Source organism: Toxotes jaculatrix, chromosome 22 (genome assembly GCF_017976425.1).
Source record: "Toxotes jaculatrix isolate fToxJac2 chromosome 22, fToxJac2.pri, whole genome shotgun sequence".
Taxonomy (NCBI): Eukaryota; Metazoa; Chordata; class Actinopteri; family Toxotidae; genus Toxotes; species Toxotes jaculatrix.
In genome coordinates, this window is record NC_054415.1 from 5066643 (window position 1) to 5087003 (window position 20361).

The 20361-nt window shown below is 40.4% G+C and overlaps 1 protein-coding gene across 5 annotated transcripts; it reads left to right on the top strand.

Annotated features, from left to right (window-relative positions):
• Window positions 1-1013: 1013 nt before the first annotated feature.
• pacsin2 (protein kinase C and casein kinase substrate in neurons 2) lies at window positions 1014-20216 on the top strand. Of its 5 annotated transcripts, none has more exons than XM_041030649.1 (12): window positions 1014-1170; window positions 8670-8761; window positions 8853-9009; window positions 9132-9367; window positions 11221-11376; window positions 11563-11738; window positions 11827-11947; window positions 12902-12949; window positions 13961-14091; window positions 16771-16905; window positions 18086-18267; window positions 18367-20216. In XM_041030649.1, exons 2-12 carry the CDS (start codon window positions 8705-8707, stop codon window positions 18477-18479), a joined length of 1512 nt encoding a protein of 503 aa, XP_040886583.1. In that variant the 5' UTR covers window positions 1014-1170; window positions 8670-8704; the 3' UTR covers window positions 18480-20216. The 5 variants fall into 5 exon arrangements, with proteins under 5 accessions (XP_040886583.1, XP_040886587.1, XP_040886586.1 ...); XM_041030651.1 differs by lacking the exon at window positions 1014-1170 and adding an exon at window positions 7996-8108; XM_041030653.1 differs by lacking the exon at window positions 16771-16905.
• The last annotated feature ends 145 nt before the right edge of the window (window positions 20217-20361 follow it).

A 20361-nucleotide genomic window follows, 5' to 3' on the forward strand; every position in this document is an offset into this window, starting at 1 on the left:
TTCAGATTACAGAATTATTTAATGGCTTCTGCATGTGTAAAGAAAGTGTCTATATTTGCAGTGGAGGGAGTTCATTACGAGAAATATTAGACGGTTTTTATCTTACTCCTTCTAAAAAGGCGCTTGAATCTTTTTTCTAAATGAGTCTCTATTATTATTAGTATTAGTATTTTAAGGTGATGTGGTACACACACAATGCACAGAGAGCAAAAGGAACAACAGACCCGAACACAGGTTAACCTGTCTTTGACTTTCATTAACAAAGCACCATGTTTGTTTTACTAACAACCTGAAGCCTCTCCAAGGCTCCTTGAGGTCCTCAGACCTCCTGTTGGGAACCATTCAGGGTGCCTCTGGATAAAGTGACCAAAAAAAGTTTTCAAGGGATGTGACGTCAGACAGGCGCGCCTCTCCGTAGGTTGAATAAAGCCACTCGGTCTTAAATAGCGCAAGATCGGAAATCTGGTTGTATCGAAATAAAGGTTTTGGCCCACGTTTGACACTTCATAGTGGAGCCCTCATTATACTGCTTAAAGAGACTTAGTGAAATTACCAGGCTGGATTTCATGTTGTTTAGTATGCATTTGATTAGGTGACTTAAGAGGTATTCGATTATAGTGAAGTTATGTCAAGTTATATTCAATTAGTAACTATGTTATTATCTTTGTGAAATACTCTCAGATATTCCCTGGTATTTCGTTACTTCCTATATTACTTCATATCCTATATTTATGTAATTGTGTCCACACAACAATGTAGAAATAATCCGAGAACTTGATACTAGTAAAAGCTGTATTCAAAACCTTACTTAAATAAAAGTACAGAAATATTTTCAACTAAATGTATCTCCCTCCGAGATGTAGTAGCGAGGAAGTGTTAAGTAGCAGAACATGGTAATACTCAGTTCAAGTCCAAATACCTCAAAACTGTAACCCCTGATACTTTGTACTGCGTCAACGAAGTGCAGTCCCTCGTCATCGGTCTTATTTTGAAAATCCCAACCGGATGTGTGGTGCCGCAGTGTGGCTAACTGACGGTGGTGTCAGTCAGTCGTTCGATGGTGCCGCTGCTGAGCAGAAAAACGGGCGAAAAGATTTGTGAATTGGCACCAAGAAGAGAGTTAATTCTTCTGTTAAACTTAAACCCTCAAGAGGAGTAAGCCCGTTTCAGGTAAGTTTACACTGAGACGTTTGCTTTGTACATTTTAACTTTTTCCTTAAAGCGCAGTGGCTAATTCGCTAACATTAGAGCTAGGGCGCTAACGTTAAAGTTAAGTTACTTCCCGATGAGAGGAGGCTGATACTGAATTGGATATGAAAACTTAAAATGATTTAATTAAGCTACAATAATGGCTGTGCTTGAAGTATTTCACATGCGTAATAAGATGTAAAACAGAAGTTTAACTAGTTCGCCATTAACTATGTCTGTAACACGGCTGGACTAACTTGGGCATTTCAGGGTATTAAAAGTCCAAAGACTTAAGCTAGCACCGCTAGGTCATAGCTGACAAAATGGCACTGTAATTAATGTCGGACTTTAGGAGGTTATGAACCAGGTTACTTCATGTAAGTTACACCAGCTGTCTAGTTTTCGCCGGGACACACTAGTGTTTCATTGCCTGGAGTGTTGAAGGGCGGGGCAGGTTTCGCAAGAAAAGATAACGTCCTGGTCCATGTCTTATCATCCCTCATGCAGTGGTCACCACGTTAGGTAATTTTTTATCATTTTCTGTGGAGAAAGCAGGTTCAGATTCTGATGAATTTTCGTAGCGGTCCATGCTCCGGGCTCAGTCCAGGCAGTGTTGCGTTTTGCGCAGTGGCAGCAAGCTGCCAAATTCAGTACTGACTCCTGTACTGCTCATTTGACCCAAGTTACATTTACAGACAGAGAAATATTAGCTGCCTTAATAGTCTTAGGGCGTTGGTGTCTGTAAGATTTTGGTCTTATACAGTAAGATCCTTGTCAACACGAGGTCATTAATCACGTGAAGCAGGGAACACGGAACCTGGCCTGTGCCCCGAGGATGACAGAGAGCCAATACTTATGATATTATAATGAATCAGTGGAAGTTATCAGTCATCACAGTCATGCTTAGTGACACTAAGGAGGTTTTATATCTATGTGGTTTGTGTTTGTATGAGGAGTAATGTTGTCAGGTTAAAGCAGTAGTGAAAGCTCTGTGAAAAAGCAGCTGGTTCCTTTTTTCAGAGGGGATGTGTGAACAGATTGCTCCGTCACAGAACCGAGTTAAACTTAGAATGGGTATTCCAATTTAGGCTGAAGGCACTGCTCCCCAGTTAGATGGACCTTTATTCTCCAAGAGTACACATGAAACAGTGAAGCTGTTGTCCATCAGAATTAATCCTGTAATTCCTATAGCCTTGGTGAGTCCCGTTGGTATTACAAATATTGTATTCTTTATTCACATACCATTCAGTTATTGTAAATACTGCAAATAATTGTAGAAGGGTGACCTTCTGTAATTACTGTCTTTGTGAGAAAATTATTAATGTATACAAAACATAACTTTAAAGGTCAAAGGGTTAGCTGATGAATTGCTTTCACAGCACTTTCCTGAAAAGTCTGCAGCTTTAAATGCATCACATGGGACCGTACTGCATGCTCAGGGCAGGGGCTTCCACAGGAAAAACTGCAGAAATCGCCCGTCAGTGACATAAGGATCTCCCCTTCCCTGTCATGTAATGCTGAATTTCCCTCCATTATGTTCCTCTCCATGCTGCTGGCGTGTCCAGTGGAAAATGCCTGAAAGTGTGGAACAAATGCCATTGTTTTTCCCTGACCATGGAGCAAAGGTTTGTTGAGCAGGAGGACTGGTCACTTATACCGATGCTATAAATGACCTGGTGTTGATGGACCAACAGTTTCATTGTCTTGTGTTTTGGAGCATCTTAGCTGTAGTGTAAAGCTCTGTCTGTGATCTCTTTAAAGGCTGAATAGGTGAGATTCTGTAATGGAGGGATTCTACATTTAAAAGGCCGTAATCCCGTAAGATCAGCAGTCCTTTGCAGCTGTTGAGCTCACATGAAGAAGGAGGGCAGAGGTGATTGACTGCCAGGGAAATAAAATCAAGGTCATAACCTGCAATGGCCATGGAAACTTCTGACCTTCAAGCTTATGTGCAGCAAGAGAGAAAGAAGCAAAGGAATGATTGTATTTTTTCTCTCAAAGCCCAGTTGGGATTTAGCAATGTCCTGCTGTGGAACTGCAATATTGAGGGGATAGATCAGCTCAGCTGCACTCTCCGCCTGTGAGATATTGCAGGCGTTTGATGCAACAAAAGAAGGAAATGGAAAGCGACAGAAAAAAAAATCACCTGTGCTCAGATAAGCAATTTTCATGTGATTAAAACATAAGGACTTTGGCAAAGTAGAGCACTAACTTAGTGGATGTTTTCAGCTTGCTTTTTATTTAATCACACTCTTGTCCTGGAGTCTTATTGATTAGCATTTGTACTGATGGCTGTAACTGTTATTTTCATTATGGATTAATCTGCTAATCATTTCCTGGATTAATCGTCTGTTCTTTAAATGTCAGAAAATGCTGAAGCGTACTTATTCAACTTGCTTATTTTAAATGACTGATTTCCTCAGCCCTTTATGCTCAGCAGATGTGCCTAACTGATCAGTTGTGGCCCATAGTTTTTTTTCCTGAACCATTAAAACAGCTACAAAGAAAGCAACATGTATTTAAAACTCTTGCAAAGGAAGTCATGTTTTCATTTAGACAAAAGATGTAAGCTGTGGGTTATTGCTTACACTGACAATCAGGCAGACAAGACTGGGAGGTCTCAATATTTACCAGGAAACAAAATATGACACGGGAGCCCTCAGGATAACTCCACTTACTGCACACATTTCCCTTCTCCAGCAGTTACTGATCCTGGTAGAGGCAGAATGAATTGTTGAGATTGTGCGACATTAATGTGGTAATGTCCTCGCTATACACACTTTGGAGTTTGGCCTGAAGTGATTGGTCTGATTATAACCTCCCAGATCTAACAAACACAATCCTTCCTGTGGGTCAAACATGCTTTGAAAAAGGTGATTTATGATTTCTGTGTCTGTGACAGCTCAGGTTGGTCTCCTGGCACTCTGATTATATTTTTCACTCACCAACATAAACACTTGCAGCTTTAGGGCAGGCATGCATGTGCCTGTCAGCTGTGTATGCGCTCATCTCCCTGCTCTGTGTATCCTGTTGTTTCCTGCTCCTCAGCTCTGTTCATGACGCTGTTTCTGTGTGACAACCCCCAGAGCACTCTGAGAAACATAAACACGGGGTGAATAGACAGTTTGCTGGTGTTTTGTGGGAATGAATATACTCCTGTACACACAAGATGAATTTTATCTGGCATCTATTGCATAGCTGGTCTCGTCCTTAAGATATGTCTTCTTCATATACCTTGAATTTTCCCCTCCCTGGACGGGTTGTAAAGGTCACTTAGATCTCATGTCTGTTGGTTAGACGTGACTCAGGTCCAGCGTTCATGGGCTTTTAATAACACACATGGTCATCTTTTTCTTTTGCTGTCTCACTCTCTGCACGCCCATCCCACACCCCTTTAGCTGGCCACTGGTTGTGGGCAGCTGCTGTTCTCTGAATCACCATTCACAAATCAGCAGCCTACTGATAATTGTTAACCCTCCTTATGCTTTAATAGAGCTAAGTCAGACTCATCTGCGCAAGTTAGGATCCAAGTTTGTGTGTGTGTGTGTGTAAAATGGGTTTGATGAGAAATGAGTGTGGGAACTTGCTCAACTTGCCAAGATTCATTTTAGGCATGGTAGCATTGAGGAATGCATTTGTTCACTTCTATCTTGATACTGTTGTCAGCAGCCAAATTCCAGCATGTTCTGTACGTTTACTTATCAGCCGTTGGTGGATATCATTGTTGTGTTTGGTTACGTAATCTCTCAGCCTGTAATCTAAGAACTAATTCAGCCAAGTTTCTGCAGCTTTGATGAAATCATGCATTTGTTTCCACAACACTGTCTCCTGTATTTATTTGTCACTTCATATTTAGATGACAATAACATGGTGCCAAATAGTAGTAAATCCATATCACACTGTCGACATACTCTTCTCATTCCCATGTGTTTTCTTTGCTTGTGCATAGCAGCACACAGTGTTGAATTTTCCAGCATTCTCCTGCAGAGTGACAGATTGAGTGGACTTCAGACCTCAGCTTAGTCAACAGCATTGTTTACAGTTCTGGGTCGAGCCGCGTTCAATTGTTTAACACAGCCCCCCCCCCCCCCCCCCCCCCCCCCCCATGTCCTACAGAGCCAAGGGTGTGCAGGCGTTTGTTCCTGTTTGTATCAGACCAAGGAATGAGCTTTTGTGATGAAGGAATTCCCATTACACCTCTGTAGTATGAGATTATTTTAGCTATGCAAGGATATTTTACATTCACCTCTGTTCATGTTTTGGTTTAAAATCTAGTCATTAGGACCAGTTGGTTAGAAAACCATTTCTAGGTCAGTATCACTATATGAGATGAGAAACTATCTGGAATTCCATGGTATTGTTTGTTTTAATGGCTGTGTAACATTTAGTTTATTATGTACACAACGTTGATTGTTTCTCAAAATGTTTGAGTGTGTAAATATATTCTAAAACCACCATAACTCATCAGTATTGCATAAATGGAATCTGGGTCTTTGGTCATATGTATTGTGTTGTATTGATTCTGTCAGTGTGAGCCCTGCCTTTACATGACTAAAGGGATGTACACATGCAGTATTTCATGCTGCTGCGGTTTCATGTCAGACCACTTGTTGCCATGTTTAGAGTAGATATTTGTGGCTTGTTCCATGTGTCCCTCTCTTGTGCTGCAATAGTGATTGGTGAATGAAGAATATAGACAGCTGGCAGGGAAAAGGCAGAAGGGGTGAGATGACAACACCTGTCTGGCTAATATATAATCTTCATACTCTGATAGGAGATTTCATCTTTATTTGTGCAAATTGTTCTTTGCATGACCATTACATCCAGATTATGATTTATTTTCTCAGTTATCTTGTTATTCATCTCTTGTGTTGTATAAATATTTAATTTCAAGCGCTTGTTTTATAAAAAGGATCATCACATTAAGAATGTGAAGCCACTAAGTCAAAAATATTATGTAATTACTGTAGGTTTTGATGTGTACAAGATGCTCTACACACGTTTGTGACTGTTATCAAGGCTGTCGTCATGAGGAAGTTGAGTAAAATTAAACATCTGTTTTGTGTCGAGAAATAGTGATAGACGACATCTGTTGGTGTGGTTGTGTGTGTGTGTGTGTGTGTTTGGCTGTGTGACTGAACTGATTGTAAACTACAAACACAAAACAGTTAAAGGGAGGATTGTTCATTTGCCTCCTCAGCCTGCGGTGATCACAATACTCCCCTCTGTCCAAGTCCTGCCCCGGAGGGCACGGGCCACTGACCGTTAAGCAACACACAAACACACACACACACACACACACACACACACACAGAGCAACAACACTCATCCTCCCGCTGTCTTACCAAACTTAAAGAGGCCCTGCTCACACTCGGCTCTTAAATGCATCTTGTGTGTTCCGATAACAAGTGGACAGCTCAGAATTAGGGTTGGGAATTTTGTGAGATATCACGTTTAAATGACTGTGTCTGACTCTCAGACCACTCTGAAAAACAAAACAGAGATAAGTGAGACATGTAGAAAGAGGGATGGGGTGGTTTCATTGGGCCCTTATTCAACTGTGATTATTTTTAACAACAGAAAAGCAGTTTTCGATGTCACAGACTGAAACTCAGGCTGAAAATTAGGGAACCACTCCTGACTCTAAATATATTTTAGGTATGAGTGCACGCAAATACTTTGAGGAAACAAGATCTAATAAGAAAGCCATATGGAGACATGAAATATATAGAATAAAATTTCTTATTTGGGTTTTTTATTGTTTAAGTTTTATTATAAAGTTTATTTCCCAGCATGAAGCTATAAGTTCTGTTTTAACATTTAACAGGAATTTTAAAACAGAATTTTGCAGTGATAAACACTACCTACCATGTATACATTTTGAATTGTAAAATGTAATTTTCCGAAGTTTATTGTTATGCCATAAATCTATCAGTCAATCAATCAATTTATAATTTAGTATCTAATAGTAGTATTTATGTGTAAAAAAATAATGACAACTGTTTTAATTCTTTTGAGCACTAAGTTTTTCCATTCCTAGTAATGGTTGCAGTTTTCTCAGAGATGCAATCGAATGTGAGCTGGAAAGTAAAATACGATCTACTGAGGTGACTTGAGAAGCATTTGCACTCTGATGCAAGGTGTCGACTGCAGCCTGTCTCAGCTGGACGTAACCGTAATCTGAATGTATTTGGTTACAAGAGATACGAGGCCTGAACACTGCAGGGAGAGGAGGAGAGGCTCCAGGCTGATGGGGAGGAGAGGAATGAAAAAATGAGCAGAGAGGAAGAGGATGGAGGAGAGGAATGAGGGGATGAATAAAGAGAGACTGTTTGGGGGGCTGTTGAGTCTGAAATGATGGACGTGAGGACAGAAGAAGGGGAGAGGAGAGTAACAGAGGAGAGTCTGTCGAACCAGTCTGAAGGAAACGGAAGCTGCCCACTGTGTGCTTCTCGACAGTTTTTCTTTCAGCTGAACACGTCGTTCAGTTGAGACTCTGTGTTCTGCCAGCAAACACTGCGGTTTGAGCTTGTCATTTGTGGAGGGTGGTGGTGTTATAGAAATGGAAGAAAACACCCACCTGCTGCCCCCGATTATCAAACCAGATCACACGCTTTCACTCGCTCTCCCCTTCCACTTCATCCACTCTTCTGAACTATTTCTTACTCAAAGCATCCACCCTCTTGTGTCTGATCTAGTGCCGTAGTCTCTGAGGAATGTTGTTGTGACAGAATGATGATGTTGGCTTTATGTGGTTGTCTGTCAGCTGTTGGTTTCATTGTACACGTACAGAGATCAAGTGTTTAACGGACTGAGGAAAAGATGTGTTTCCCTTCCTCTTTGCTGTACATATTCAGCACCTCAACTTTCAGCAGAACTTTACCAGACCAGAAAAAGCTCAAAATTCACCTTGATAATATGTATGTATATTTTATATATGCGTGTATACGTTTTATAATACATTTAGGTTTTGTTCCAATTTTTAATTGATTTCAATTTCACAGAAAGTGTCCCTTCAAGTTTCAACCTAATCAAATTACAACCCTGTTAAAGCATCAGCTGCAACTGATTTTCAATTGAACTTTCCTTTTTTTAGTTCATTTATAAATTACTGTTTGAATTACCTGAACATTGTACTTTATTTTTTTCAATATTTGAATGATATGAATTAGAGACAAATATGCCAGTCACATAATTTTTCAGTGTTACTTTTCACTTGATAAATGAATATAGCAATAAGAGATTATCAATATTAAATCAAAGTTAGTATTAAAATGATTAGTATTAATATTTTACAGGTGTAATACCTGAGATTTCTTCACTAAAAATGTCTGGTATGAGGCCATTTACACTTTTTCAGCACAAGAAATTATTGTTTGTAGATATGCCAGTTCAGTGTAACTGTGTGTTTTTGACTTAGTGGAGAGGTTTGTCACATTCAGTTATGCTGACACTCTCTATGCCTTTTTGTGTTTTTCCAGGCCCTAAACACTGAGTGTAACTTAGGGCAGCAGCGATGTCAGGCTCCTACGATGACTCCATGGTCGACGTCTCCAGTGACAGCTTCTGGGAGGTGAGACGCAGAAATTCACCCACACTTCCCCATTTCCCATGTATTTCCTACCTCCTTTTCTTACCTCCCTGTCTCTGTTGCTCGTTCTCAGGTTGGTAACTACAAGCGTACAGTGAAAAGGGTAGACGATGGCAATCGGCTCTGTAACGATCTGATGAACTGTCTTCATGAGCGGGCACGTATTGAAAAGGCGTACGCACAGCAGCTCACAGAATGGGGCAAGCGCTGGCGGCAACTCATAGAGAAAGGTAAAAAAAAAAAACACTTGTTTTGCACCTGCATTTAATTGATTGTGCTCTTTGATGCAAAATATTATTAATGCATTTACATCAGTGGGAAAACACTGACAATTGAATAACTCTTGCCCCAGGTCCTCAGTACGGTTCACTGGAGCGGGCGTGGTCTGCTCTGTGCACAGAGGCGGAGAAGGTGAGTGAGCTCCACATGGAGGTGAAAGCAGCACTGATGGCAGAAGACTACGAAAAGCTAAAGAACTGGCAGAGAGACTCCTACCACAAACAGATGATCGGCGGCTTTAAAGAGACTAAAGAGGCTGAGGACGGCTTCCGCAAGGCTCAGAAACCCTGGGCCAAGAAACTCAAAGAGGTGTGGATTTCAGACTCCTTATGAACTTATAGGATACTTGAATAGAATAATATGTAGTTTAGCTTTAGATTGTAATGTGTAATTTCCCTCAGCTGTGTTTAAAACTGTAAACATGTAAGCAGATAACACCAGCAAATCGATTTTAAGCTGACTGATTACAGCCATAATCATTAATTTTACCCTTCATTTCACATGATCACATATTACTGACTCACCATTGTGCCTTTTCTCTCCATGACTACCTGCTTACTAAACAACAAAAGAGCACAGGGACCAGTGAAATCTCTCAGTGCAGATTTTGAATAGGAAGCGGTTGCCAAACATCAGTCAGAGTGTGCCAAGGTGGCAGGCAATTATCCTTTCAGTCTTTGATTGTCAGTGGAAGGGAAGGAAACGCTGAGGGCCTGCAGGGGGGAACTGGCATCTCTTAGTTCAAAATAAGGTCAATGTATTTCCCTACTACTGCTTTCATTTTAGCAGCCTGTTTACTTGGCAGCGCTCACATTCCTTTCTGTTTCTGTGCGTGCTCTTATGCACATGCAAATCTTTGTGTGTTCCAACCCGCTGAGCATTTTGCAACCTTCAGGCTCCTTTCCCCCACTTCCTGTGTGTGTGATGTCACCACGTTGGGGTGGTGACATCCTGGCCTTGTCATTGAGCAGAGACAGAACAATACAGTTTTGTAGCCATAGTGATTTATTGATTGACTAGACAGACACGGACAAGTGGTGGAGGGCCAAGAGGAAATTAGGCTAATTAGCTGGTCTAGAAAATGAGCAGCTGACATGAGTAACGTAGGCAGTATGTCAATGATAAGCGAGTCATTCCACACCAGCTCAGCTAGAAATAATAGTGTATTGAGATTAATAGATATATGCGTATTTTAAAGGAACTCAGATTAAAATTTGTTCAGACATACAGAACAAGTTCAGCGACAACTATTTACATGGACACATTATTACACAAATTGTCCTTAGGGTTTTTCTATCCTATTTCTAAGTTTCCTCTCCTTACGTCCATGGTGTTTGTTCAAGTGGGACATGGCTGCTCTGGCCTTGGCCCAAGTTACACTGACACTCCTCAAATAGAATCAGGTTGGATGAGTTTGCTTCCTTAATTCTTATCTGTTGGAGTTTAAATATAAACAAAGTGACACAGGAGTGGCTGATTCCTCATGTCATAAATGCATCACATATAAAACATAACAGTCATCAGTGTTCACATGTTCCCTTCCACACATGTGCTGGTTACTATATGTAAAGTTTCATCCAGGTTATTCATTCACTCCAACATCCATGTGTCTGGGGCCTCAAATTAGGAACTGTGTCAGAGTAGGAAATCGGTTGTAATGATCCTAGAAATATAAAACAATATAAAAAGTTAAGTTTTATGGAGTCAGACAGAATAGCATCAGTCAAACTCACTCAAAGAGTTCCTTAAAAACGGCAGCAACAGTCATGCACATATTGGATATATTTAATAAGATGATGACTTTTTAGAAAATACCTTTTGGATAAAAATAAGAAAACACATTTTGAGACAGACTAGAACAGGGGTCGGCAACCTGCGGCTCTGGAGCCAATGACGCTGGCTTACCAGTGTGCTTGATATGTAGCGAGAAACTATACCACTAACTATACTGTAATTTTTTGCGGCTCCGGGGGGGCACAAAGTGGCTCTTTTGATAAAAAAGGTTGCCGACCCCTGGACTAGAACATACTAGAACTAGAACAGATACTGGTTTAAGGAACAAGGTTTTTGGATTAATTTTTAGACCTAATCAATTTTAGCACTAGATTCTTTTTCCTTTATCTCGGTTTACTGATAATATTAATGATAAATGGAATCCACAGGTGGAGACAATGAAGAAATCTTACCATTCTGCGTGCAAAGAGGAGAAGCTGGCAGCCAGCAGGGAGACCAACAGCAAACTAGAGAGCAACAACAACCCCGAAGCCCAGAAGAAGCTCCAGGAAAAGGTGGAGAAGTGTCAGCAGGAGGTGCAGAAGGTAGGGCTCCCAGGAGAGAGGGATGGAGCATCATGGGACAATTCTCTTTTCTTTTTCCATTACTGACAATGTATGAATGTTTTAGACGAAGATCAGTTTCTATTTACTGTATCTGTATCTATCAGTATTATGAGAATACAAATTCATTTTATTTAATATGTTATCTCCATCATACTTTTCTTCCAGACAAAGGAACGCTATGAGAAGTCCCTTGAAGAGCTTGACAAGTTGACTCCTCAGTACATGGAGAACATGGAGCAGGCATTTGAACAGTGGCAGCAGTTTGAAGACAAACGCATTCGCTTTTTCAAAGAGCTTCTGCTGGAGGTCAAACAGCACCTGGACCTCTCGACCAATCACAGGTCAGACATTGTCAGACAACATGTCTCTTAAAGATTTAATTAATTACTCATAAAATAATGTATTTCCTGTACTGTATCGTCACCATAGATTCCAGACAATCTACCACACGCTGGAAGACACAATCTCTGCTACTGATGCTGAAGAGGACCTGAAATGGTTCCGATCCAATCACGGCCCTGGCATGCCAATGAACTGGCCCCAGTTTGAGGTACTACAGCTTAGACCCTGGATTTATGTTATCGGTGGAATTCTTAAGGGAGTATTGTTGTTGTTGCTGACTATATAAGATGATTACATACTAATAGTCCTTATATATTATTTAATAGGGTACTTATGAATGAATTGAAGTCTTTATTTATCCGGAGATGCCTTGCATGTCCTCTTAAAGACCATTGGTGCTCTCTGTGGCTCAACTGTGAGAACCAGGAGGATTCAGGAAGACGAGAGAAATGGAGTAATATGTGATACTGAAAAAATGTTTTAGGTAATAAACCTTCCAAGGGCAGCACTGCCATAAAGTTCCAGCATAACCTAGTGTTATTTTTGTCATTGAAGTGTACTGTTTGGCAGCAGGGGTGGAAGTAAATCTATCCTCAGCTGTCAGAGTGGCAGTGAGATAGATGTACAGTAGTTTATGTCATCTTCTCCACAGGAGGTGAAATAAGAAAAAGGATGGGAAGACAAAGAAAAGCTGCATGTGCTTGCTATGCTACAATTTATAGTGCTGTTGACGGCTCTTGCAGGCATGACTGTTCCAGTGGGGCGTCTTCTTCCACTTCAGTCATTATAGGCTGTTTTTCTTTCTGAGAACTGCTTGGTTTTTAGAAGACTTTTTTATAGAGGGAATTAAATCTTATCTGTTGCAAAATACGCCCAGACATAACCTGTCGCACAGCTTCAGCAGTGTAGATATCCACAAGAAACTACAACATTGCATGCTCATATCTGAATTACTTCTGCAAGCTCTTGGCTGTTTTGTCCATGTAGCTGTTTAATGAAGTTGGAAGTAATTCCTGAAATAATTAGCAGGTTTAGCTCACTGCTACATTCACAAACTAACATTTTTGCAGCTTATAGTGTTTATGCTACAGTTTTAGGATTAGACTTTGTTGTTCGCATTAACCCTGTTCTACACCTGCTTCCCTTTCCCCATGTCTGACAGAATTTGGACTGGTCCCGTCCTCGCTCCTTTAAGAGAAGGTCCATTGTAGTGAGTTCTGCATGGGAGGGCTGTTCTGTCACAGCAGCCATGGGGGGAGATGCTTTTTTTAACACTGACACCCTCACTCCTTACTGCTTCCATTTGTGTGTGTGTGTTTGAGGTGGTTGTTTATGTATCTTGCATTCAAGTTTCAAAGATTTATAATGAGACAAAAATGCATGTTGTGCTCACAGACACCATCTCTGCCGTTGTACTGTATGTTCATGAAAAAGTGTGACTTTTTCTGTTAACTGCGGGGTGTTAACATAGCTTTTTCTGGATATCAGAATCCATAAAATCGTTCTATACCACTATTAACACAGCTCTGACTCTGTTCTTTAAAACCTGACCATGCTCTCTGAGTTGAGCCTGAGGAACTCTGACCCCTCAGTGACCCCTCATAATTGCTGTCCATGTGAACCCTGCAGTATGTCACATGATGCTACCATAGACACAGAGTGTCAGAGGTCATCAGCCAGACCGGAAACACCACTGATCTTTAAAAGTTTGAGAGGCCTGATAAATCAGAGGGTCAGACAAGCACTTTGGAAAGTTTAGAGGTCACACTTACTTTAACATATTATATATTACTTATGACTGCTGTCTGAATTACGGCACTTTATTTTAGAGAGTCTGGCTCCAACACAAGATTGAAATCATGCTGCCATGTTTAGTCATGTTTAGTCTCTGGTGGAAGGGAAATCCCTTGGTGCTGTGTTTCTTTCGACAGGTGATGGGTACTGTACATGGTTATATCTCTCATTTTATCAGGCTTACACTGTGCTGTATAAACACATGTGCATGTACAGTTTCAAAATCCAGAGTCAGTGTCACAGCCTGAGAAATGTTTCACTGGTTGGTGGACTGTGTTGAAGTGTGTGTATATTGCTGTGCACATGCCTGTGAGACGTTCTCCCACTACTAGCTGTCAAGGCATGTTTCGAACCAAACTCAGCCGCTCAGCTGGCACAGTCCTAGGGTGCAATATCTGACTGTAATGTTTGTCTGTGTGTCTACCAGGACTGGTCCATAGACCTAAACCGAACCCTCAGCAGACGAGAAAAGAAGAAGCCGTCAGAGGGCGTCACACTGACCGGCATCAGTCAGACTGGGTCAGACCAGCCTGTTCAGCCTTCCAAGTCCAGCAGCAGGTAGATATCCGATCACTCACTGACTCACTTTTTCTGTCTCTTAACAAACAGGCAGGAAACTGAGCATCTGCTCTTAATGCACACACACACACACACACACACTTGCACACCCTCCCACAGACACACTCACACACTCTGTCCTCCCAATCCAAATTTACCACATCTGAGATAATCCACCGCACACAGCGTCTTCATCTCGAGGACTGCTTGTAAAACGTTGCATAACGGAAGCTCCAGGGATGACGTCTAGTTGCACTGCCGTTTCCATAGCAACAGTAAACATTTTGTTAAGGGTTTGTTGGGAAAGAAGTCATCCCCGAGAGGCTGGAGTCTGCTGGTACATAGCTGAAAGGACGCCAAAAGTAATGTGGAAATATTACTCACACACCAAAACATTCTTACCATTAACATTTCTACTGGAAAGTTCAAAGAAGGCTGGATTAATGTTGTTCAACCCAGAAACACCTGCACTGGCTTAATTTGTTTCTCTCTCCATCAAAGCAAAGAGAGATAACGTATAATTCACTACCTAATTTGAGATTCAAACCAAATGTTAGTAACAAAAGCCTGGTTGTCTTCCAATATTGATCTATAATGAAGTATTTAACCTTCAAATGATCTAATTGCATAAAATGGAAAGTTTAGAGCCACTTGATGTTTGATTGGCAGTTTTTAATAATATGATGTAAACTTTCCAAGCTGAGATAAGATAAGAAGTTATTTGTCCCTGCAGAGAAATGTGTCTTTGGTGTTGTGGCAACAGCACCAAGGACATAACAGTGGTTCATGGAAACGGCAACAAACAGCTGATTAACACAAAACTTTTCATACACCCATCATCATGGCTAAAAAATTAACAAACACATTGTAGAGTCATTTATACAGAGATTAATTTGGAAAGACGTGAGCTCCTGTGTGTGTTGTATTTATTGTGGTATAATTATTAGGAATTAAGTGCACCTGGCTGTGACTTTCCTGGCCTGTGTCTGAGCAGTTTTTGAAAAGCACTTGGCCTTAACTCCTCACATTCCTTTTTACTGTGGTAATGAGATTTCTTTAATTAATTGTTCAAACACCTGCTGTCTTCCTTTATCCTCACATCAGTGGGAAGCAGTGAATGTGTATGCAGAAATCATGAGAGAGGAGTGTGCAGAGGAGTCAACACAGGGAATGTCAGGCGCGGAAAGCATTTGACCTCTGAACTTGAAAATGTTGAATGCTGTGCTGCTCCCCCAACCAGCATTTACACAGCACATTGTTTCCCTGCCATTTCCTACATCTTTGGGTGTGAGTAGTATTCGTGTGTGCACGATGGTGGTATGGGTAAATGTGATGCAATTTGGATTCAGATGTCTATCTGTCTGTAGTTACAGGGCTCTGACTTAAGGTCAAAAAATAGCTTTCTCAGTGAAGGTTGGTGACTTATCTTGATTGTGGTTACACTAGTTTTTTTTTCAGCTTCAGAAATCCAGCCCTCATTCTTATCAGCGTATCTTTTCCCTTTCTGGGTTTTCCCTCATTTGAAGTCTAAAGCTTGAATGAGCGTGGTTTTTACATCCACACCATAAGATGGTAATAGTGCTACTTGAATACTTAGGTTTTGTTATAAGGTCAAGTTTGTTTGTTGACTGAAACCATACAAAGTTACATTATGCCAGATTCCTACAAGAGCAGTGTTTGGTGTAGTAACTCCTCAGGCTCAACTCAGAGAGCATGGCATGACTGTTCAAACAAAGGCGTTCACATTTCTCCACTTAACGCTCTCGAGGGCCAAGTGATAGCTACTGCTGTTCATGGTCCAGTAATTCTGTAAACAGGGAGTAGAAACCCTGTGTTTCCTCTGATACAGGTCTTGTGCAAATCTTGTTTCTTGATGTGGAAAGTCACAATGGTAGGAAGCAAACTGCCCTCGTGTGACTTTTTCAAAATGGTTTTGTGTCTACACAACTCAGAGCTGAAAAAGTGTTTGATGTGTCACTCAGGAAGTGTCTTCTTAATGTTTTTCTAACTTTGTATTAATTGTGAGGTGTGGTCTGTGGGTAGTCACTGTGGGTTTTAACGGAAGCGTTCAAGTGAGAAACACGGCAGACTGTTGTCTTGGTGTCTACTGTTGATAATTGTGTTTAGTCTGAAAACAGTTGTTTTGGTCACTGATGGTAATACCATGTTGATGCCACTCATTCTTATTACTGCATAGAAGTACAATAATTACTGGCTCATCTAGCCCTACAAGTCCCTTATTTTTCTTTCCTTGCGTGGCTCATCTTCAGTTTACAGTGATAGTACTGAGAGATTTAATCAAAATTCTCAGTAATTTTTGAAACAGTGAGTCTTTAATTTCAGACAGAGGCAGAAAAAAAACGGTTCACAACATACACATATGTTTACAGAAAAAACGTAGAACACAACTGTAGTGGCCTGTTCGATTACAGCTGTTTTAAAGCATGACATGCTAACTACTAATAGAACATTTCCACTCATAGGGTTTGTCTCCATCTCATACACTGTGTATCTGTTGCATCACTGTGTATTCCTGTTGTAATAGGTCAGAATATCAAACATTGCAGTAGAAAAAACGCTTCCTTGCCATCGTCTTTGCCCTGCTTTGTTCACAGGTGTGTATTCATATTTGTGTGTTCATGTCAACAACCCATCTCTCACTGTGTCCCATGTTGTCAGCCTGACTGTGCCCACTAAAACAGCGCCAGTGGGCTCGAACCCCTTTGAAGATGACGAGGATGAGGAAGAGGAAATGGCCGTGGAGCAGCAGACCACAGTCAACCACAACAGTGTGAATAAAGAGGAAATAAAAACGTTGGTGAACAAGAGAAAACACTCCGCCCACCCGCAACCTTCCCGCCTTTTCATTTTCTATCTTTGCTCCGTGGATCGCCGTTCATTCCTCGTCTCCTGTTATTACTTTATCTTAGTTACTTTGCTCCCTTCTTCCTTGTATCCCTCTCTCCTCCTTCAGGTGGCAGGTTGTTGTGTTGCTCTGCACGGTCACTGGAATGGCATTGCACACAAAGCCAGTGTGTGTCTGTCCGTCACTCCTAACAGTGCCATGTCTTGCAGAGCATTACATGTGATGCGCATGGGGGCGCATGTCTCATCTGTGGGAACTCCAATGTGTTTCTGTCTTACAGTCAGATCTGAATATTGACACACTTACACATGTGTGTCATCAGTTTTCTCACGGTTGCTAGACAATTAACGGTATAACTGTATAACATCAAAACAAGTGCACATAGAAATACAAATTCATAACAAAACAATTAAAATATAAATGAATGAATTCAGCCTGTGAGGAAAACATCATACAGCTTTTTTTTTTTCTTTGGCGTAAATCAACTAAAATAAGAATTCAACAAACTAGTGTCAACAGTAGCAGTTGTTAACAGGTCTGACTGTAAATCATTTGTGTGTCTGCTGGTGTGCATTTACTGTGTCTCAGCTTTGTGTCTGTCAAAGTCGAGTCCTCTCCGGCGTTTAGGTGGCTCCCTCTGTTGGCCGTTCAGGTTAAACTCCAATCATGCATTCACAAACATGATTTATCTTGCTTGTTACTGTATTTTTCTTGTGCCTTGTGACATGTTGTCATGTTGTTTTGTTGCATTGCCTTACCTCAGCATCATGTGCACTTTCACTTTCAGCCTTTGATCTTAAAGTGGCATCAAAGCAACTTTTAAATCATTTATCATGTTGCCTGAAACAAACACTTGCCTTGTAGAATTGATGCCATACGAAAGCATGTTTTCCACTTATTTAGAACTGATAGTTGTTTTCAGGATAAATCACAAAGCTGTCTGTGGATTTGGAGAAGCATTAGGGCTTTTTGTGTGTTTTGACTGTACTTGGTGTTGTATTTATGTTTTTCACTTTGCTAATGTTGAACTTTTGTTCCTGTTTACACATGGCATGCTGGATTGCCCCTGTCCATGTATGAGGCCCTGAAAATACAGTTTCTAAGTGGCTGTTTTGTCTGTCTATCCAGCTCCAGCACTGTGGAGAAGACTCCAGACTGGTCAGATGAAGACACAGGTGTTAACCCATTTGCCGCTAATGGGGATGGGAATCCATTTGAGGACGAGCCGGCTTCTCCGGTTGTATCTGTGCCCGTCAAAGCCCTGTACGACTATGAAGGACAGGAGCAGGATGAGCTGAGCTTCAAAGCAGGTACATAGTAGAAAATGGACTGAAAGACTTCATACAGTCATTTCAGATCCCAGCACTTTTCTGTATTTAGTATTTATCATTTTTTTTTTGCTTTTTCAGGGGATGAATTTACCAAAATTGGTGAGGAAGATGATCAGGGTTGGTGCAAAGGCCGACTCAAGGGTGGAGAAACAGGCCTCTATCCTGCTAACTATGTGGAAATCATCCAGTAATGAATTATCACAGATGAAATAAATGTGAAGAAAGAGGAAAGTGGTTTGTAGAGAACTGAGAGTGCGGCTGTAAAAAGAGAAGGCTCAGCCTTATTTTCGACCCTCTTCTCCCCTCATGGTGAAGACTGGACCGGAGTTGGAGGAGCGGCTTCAGATCATAAAAGAACCACTTGACATCCTGTTGCTTTGACCCTCGTAGAAACAGTCCAGAGTACAAAGGTGGAAATTAACCACAAGTTTCCAGATGATTCCAGGCGAAGAAGATCACAGAGAAAACAATGCTGTCAGTGTAAGATATGTTACTTAGAATCCCATTTATGCTGTTACAAAAAATAATAGGTATTCAAGTATATATGTTAGATAAGACAATGAACTTCATGTGTGAATTTATATATTGTTTAAACAAAACACTGGGATGACAGTCATTAGCCATGCAGCCTTAATATGCAAGCCACTATGGATTCATTGAGGGAGATTACCCTTTTTATAACCATAATTAAACATTTCTGTCTGTTAGAGACCAGTCCAAACATGTTTAATAAACGCTTGATCTTTAGGGCGGAAAAAAAAAGGCCCTAATGTCGAGATTATTGTGTCAGATTTAACTTGATTTTAATCTTGTGCTTACATTGTTCTTTCATTCCTTTCAGGGTTTTGTTTTTCCATTCAGTTCTTAAACTGTTCTGGGTATTTTATAAGGAATGATACAGACCTGTAGAGCCTTATCCTGACCTAGTCTTCATTTAGTTCACAGTGGGTAGCTTTCCTCTAGTCACTGCAATTGAATGTATATTCACTGATTGTATTTCTTTCTTCAGTTGATTGATCACTATTGCTGATGTTGGGTTATTGAAACCTCTGACCCATGAACACCTTCAACTATCCTCAAGCCTTTCACACAGACATCTCTCTTTTCATGCAACACTGAAAGACTTTCACACAATCTTCTCACTTGAATCTCCCATGTTTTAGTTCTCTCACTTCATGTCAGATATAAAGCTGTGGGAGAATATTTTAGTGTTTGAAAATATAATACAAGTTATAGCAATAAAATCACAGTAAAGTATGGTATTGCCTACATGCATGTAAATAGCCTGGATTAAACATATTTGAACAAATTAAACATCAAGATCAGATGATATGTAGTTGGAAATTGAAGATTGTTAATTTATGATGCCACAAGTGCTTTTGTTCTACTCTTGTTAGAATGCTGTGACTGAGAATCTGTTTGTACATTAATTGAATGTTTAATGGAAAAATATCCCATGAATCTGTTATTTTGTTATATTTGTAAATATTATTTTTTTCCCCCTTGATAGAAGGCCATACCCATTGAGTCAGTCAACAAATACTATGTGAATAGCTGTTGATTTTCTCCTAGAGTCTATGACATGAATGGATATACCTGATTTCATAACCTTAATACATGTTTTAATCATCAAGTATTTTGTCGGCTTGCATTTTTGCAGAGCTGAACCGCAGGCTTTTCATTTGTGCAAACTCTAAATTCATTAACTGCCTTATGTATCAATGAAATCACTGAAAAATGCTATATGATGCCTTCAACTGCAGCACGAGAGGAAGATGATTTTTGTTGTCTTTAATAATAGTGAGAAAGGAGATATTTAGTCATGTTTTCAGGGCATGCTGTTTTCAGAACGCAGCAACAGCTGTACTTGCACAGTAGGGTTTGTAAATGTTGTCCCACAACATAATAAATGAATTTATTGGAAATAATATTTTGTATGTGTCTTGAATACTATTTCTTATGTTTAACTTTTCTAGAGCCCTAAAAATTTTGGAATACTGGTAATGATAAATGTCAGGGTGGTAAATCTATTGGACAGATGTTTTAGATTTCAAATAGTTGAATTTCGCCTAC